The sequence below is a fragment of the Contarinia nasturtii genome, unplaced genomic scaffold (assembly GCF_009176525.2).
Source record: "Contarinia nasturtii isolate CC-2019 unplaced genomic scaffold, AAFC_CNas_1.1 Cnas_scaffold_3836, whole genome shotgun sequence".
Taxonomy (NCBI): Eukaryota; Metazoa; Arthropoda; class Insecta; order Diptera; family Cecidomyiidae; genus Contarinia; species Contarinia nasturtii.
The window spans coordinates 1-4125 of NW_022201133.1; the positions used below are offsets into that span (position 1 = coordinate 1).

Genomic DNA, 4125 nt, shown 5'->3' on the forward strand with positions numbered 1-4125 from the left:
TTTTTTTTTTCTTTTGTGCTTTTTTTCACTTCTAGATTCTTTCAAGTTTCTATTTTGTTTTTCAAGTTTATTTTTTTATTTATTATTTAATTCACTTTAAAAATGTTTCTATTATCGATTCTTTATATTTAGTTTTTCTCTCATATCTATTAGTAAGACACTGGTTTTTTCAAATTTGTAGCAATAAAGTGACTTTCTTACAACTGAAAATGGTGAAAAATGTACGGATATTTTTCATGATTAGTTACTCAATTAAATGTTCTTAATAAAGAATCTATGGAAAGACAAAGTTTCACAATAAATAGAAATACATATGGAAATTCCAGAGAAACTAAAAATTGCAATCAATATTTTCACAACTGTCAGTGGAAGTGAGCCTTGGAAATTTCTGATATATCGACTCACGGAAAAACCTTGATTCTCGGACTGACTTTCTATTTGCTCAAATCAAAAGTTCCGGTATTTAAAATGTTCATCAACAAGTAAAAAAGGATTGTCTGGTTTGAGTGAAAGAACACTTAATTACAAGAAAGTGTTTATTTTTATTGGAGTTTTTTTTCGGTATTCAATAGAGCATGGCATTGCGTAATTCTGAATTAACGCTATTTAAATTTAATATTTTTTCAAGTTTTATTTTCATTTAGAATCAACGATGGTGTAAGTTCATAGCACAAAACTACTGTTCTGACAATTGGAATCACTGATGAATACTATTTTTGGAAATGATCATCAAACGAGCCAAATTATTTTATGTAACTTTTCCAATTTACTATGTGAACGCAGGTAAATTTTTTTTTTTCATGATGACGGTGTCATTCGATGTTGTCACCATCACCGCTATCACCAGCAGCGCTGCCATCGAACAATTCCGAAAAATCAACCGATCCCAAAATATGTGGAATGGTCACTGACGACAATCCCGAAATTCCTGAAAATTCCGACTGTCTACTATCAACGATGCTACCAGATTCAGTGATGGTATTACTTCCCCAGGTGGCACCAGTACTGTCGGGTGAACTTGAATCGTCTGGCCGTACGATTTCAGGACGTTCAGTGGATGTGGTTTGTTCTTCAACCTGTAGATTAAAATCGAAGTCGGCTGAACTACAAACAAAAACGCACATTTGATATAGATTCGGACATCACTTAAATAGGCAATTCAAACTCACCTGATGTTCAACATTGTCGACTATTGCATGGTTAATGACCGGCGGTGATTCCAATTGTTTGTACGCAACAAGAAGAATCGGGGAATCCATTTTACACGTAAATCCTTCCTGCAAACGATGAAAAAACGGATTTCATGTATGAAAATTTGAGTAATAAATGTCGAAAATGCTTTGTTTCTCTTTGTTTGCATCGAAGATATTCGTAAGCATTTGCTATTGAAATGTGAACAATTTGCACAGCCTGAAGGGAAGCAATCATTTGACATTGCATTGAATGATGACATCAAACAAACAGCATTGCTAATCAATAAGTGATTTATCAATATTCCGACACAAATTACGGTGCGAGAGAAAGAATTTCTACCTTCTTAAGTAATTGCACGAAGAGGCCATTTTTTACGATTTGTTTTATTTCGTCTATCACTATCTGCACAATGAATCGGACGTGGCGAAACGATTGCTGTTGCCAAGCATGCATTGAAGCTGTAAATCAAAAACGAAAGTAATTATGAAAGTAATCCATCCAATTTTTTTCATTTGCAATCCAAATAATATGCCAAATTACATACCGTGCATCTTCAGAACACACTGTTCAACCTCAAGCGTTTGTAGGTTCAAATCACATTTAATGCCTCCTACAAACATTGGGTCAGCGACACCTTTAAACACGTCCTCTACACCAGACATTTTTCTATGATACAATTTGAGAGGGAAATGCAAAAATTTTCAAGTGAAAAATCGAAAAAAAACAATCAGCAAACTATTTTCTTTGACAGCAAATGAACATTAATAAATGTGTTGACGTTTTAGAAAAAACGGCGGCAGCACTGCGAATATATCATTCACTTACTCACTCACACATTCACTCGTTTGCTCACTCACACATTCACTCGTTTGCCGCCATTTTTTCTAAAACGTCAACACATTTATTAATGTTCATTTGCTGTCAAAGAAAATAGTTTGCTGATTGTTTTTTTTCGATTTTTCACTTGAAAATTTTTGCATTTCCCTCTCAAATTGTATCATAGAAAAATGTCTGGTGTAGAGGACGTGTTTAAAGGTGTCGCTGACCCAATGTTTGTAGGAGGCATTAAATGTGATTTGAACCTACAAACGCTTGAGGTTGAACAGTGTGTTCTGAAGATGCACGGTATGTAATTTGGCATATTATTTGGATTGCAAATGAAAAAAATTGGATGGATTACTTTCATAATTACTTTCGTTTTTGATTTACAGCTTCAATGCATGCTTGGCAACAGCAATCGTTTCGCCACGTCCGATTCATTGTGCAGATAGTGATAGACGAAATAAAACAAATCGTAAAAAATGGCCTCTTCGTGCAATTACTTAAGAAGGTAGAAATTCTTTCTCTCGCACCGTAATTTGTGTCGGAATATTGATAAATCACTTATTGATTAGCAATGCTGTTTGTTTGATGTCATCATTCAATGCAATGTCAAATGATTGCTTCCCTTCAGGCTGTGCAAATTGTTCACATTTCAATAGCAAATGCTTACGAATATCTTCGATGCAAACAAAGAGAAACAAAGCATTTTCGACATTTATTACTCAAATTTTCATACATGAAATCCGTTTTTTCATCGTTTGCAGGAAGGATTTACGTGTAAAATGGATTCCCCGATTCTTCTTGTTGCGTACAAAGAATTGGAATCACCGCCGGTCATTAACCATGCAATAGTCGACAATGTTGAACATCAGGTGAGTTTGAATTGCCTATTTAAGTGATGTCCGAATCTATATCAAATGTGCGTTTTTGTTTGTAGTTCAGCCGACTTCGATTTTAATCTACAGGTTGAAGAACAAACCACATCCACTGAACGTCCTGAAATCGTACGGCCAGACGATTCAAGTTCACCCGACAGTACTGGTGCCACCTGGGGAAGTAATACCATCACTGAATCTGGTAGCATCGTTGATAGTAGACAGTCGGAATTTTCAGGAATTTCGGGATTGTCGTCAGTGACCATTCCACATATTTTGGGATCGGTTGATTTTTCGGAATTGTTCGATGGCAGCGCTGCTGGTGATAGCGGTGATGGTGACAACATCGAATGACACCGTCATCATGAAAAAAAAAAATTTACCTGCGTTCACATAGTAAATTGGAAAAGTTACATAAAATAATTTGGCTCGTTTGATGATCATTTCCAAAAATAGTATTCATCAGTGATTCCAATTGTCAGAACAGTAGTTTTGTGCTATGAACTTACACCATCGTTGATTCTAAATGAAAATAAAACTTGAAAAAATATTAAATTTAAATAGCGTTAATTCAGAATTACGCAATGCCATGCTCTATTGAATACCGAAAAAAAACTCCAATAAAAATAAACACTTTCTTGTAATTAAGTGTTCTTTCACTCAAACCAGACAATCCTTTTTTACTTGTTGATGAACATTTTAAATACCGGAACTTTTGATTTGAGCAAATAGAAAGTCAGTCCGAGAATCAAGGTTTTTCCGTGAGTCGATATATCAGAAATTTCCAAGGCTCACTTCCACTGACAGTTGTGAAAATATTGATTGCAATTTTTAGTTTCTCTGGAATTTCCATATGTATTTCTATTTATTGTGAAACTTTGTCTTTCCATAGATTCTTTATTAAGAACATTTAATTGAGTAACTAATCATGAAAAATATCCGTACATTTTTCACCATTTTCAGTTGTAAGAAAGTCACTTTATTGCTACAAATTTGAAAAAACCAGTGTCTTACTAATAGATATGAGAGAAAAACTAAATATAAAGAATCGATAATAGAAACATTTTTAAAGTGAATTAAATAATAAATAAAAAAATAAACTTGAAAAACAAAATAGAAACTTGAAAGAATCTAGAAGTGAAAAAAAGCACAAAAGAAAAAAAAAAACAATAAAAAAACCTGACATTAACATAGAAAAAGACGATTTCATGAACGATGATGAATATAAACAAAT

General features: G+C 33.7%; 2 protein-coding genes across 4 annotated transcripts; one reads left to right on the forward strand and one right to left on the reverse strand.

Annotated features, from left to right (window-relative positions):
- Positions 1–498: 498 nt before the first annotated feature.
- LOC116350193 lies at positions 499–1972 on the reverse strand. 2 transcript variants are annotated; one of them, XM_031781934.1, is made up of 4 exons: positions 1739–1972; positions 1534–1652; positions 1170–1277; positions 499–1099 (listed from the first exon to the last, which is right to left on the reverse strand). In XM_031781934.1, exons 1-4 carry the CDS (start codon positions 1854–1856, stop codon positions 905–907), a joined length of 540 nt encoding a protein of 179 aa, XP_031637794.1. In that variant the 5' UTR covers positions 1857–1972; the 3' UTR covers positions 499–904. The 2 variants fall into 2 exon arrangements, with proteins under 2 accessions (XP_031637794.1, XP_031637793.1); XM_031781933.1 differs by having other exon boundaries at positions 499–1076; positions 1739–1969.
- Positions 1973–2056: 84 nt separating this feature from the next.
- LOC116350194 lies at positions 2057–3561 on the forward strand. 2 transcript variants are annotated; one of them, XM_031781936.1, is made up of 4 exons: positions 2057–2319; positions 2406–2524; positions 2781–2888; positions 2959–3561. In XM_031781936.1, exons 1-4 carry the CDS (start codon positions 2202–2204, stop codon positions 3151–3153), a joined length of 540 nt encoding a protein of 179 aa, XP_031637796.1. In that variant the 5' UTR covers positions 2057–2201; the 3' UTR covers positions 3154–3561. The 2 variants fall into 2 exon arrangements, with proteins under 2 accessions (XP_031637796.1, XP_031637795.1); XM_031781935.1 differs by having other exon boundaries at positions 2060–2319; positions 2982–3561.
- The last annotated feature ends 564 nt before the right edge of the window (positions 3562–4125 follow it).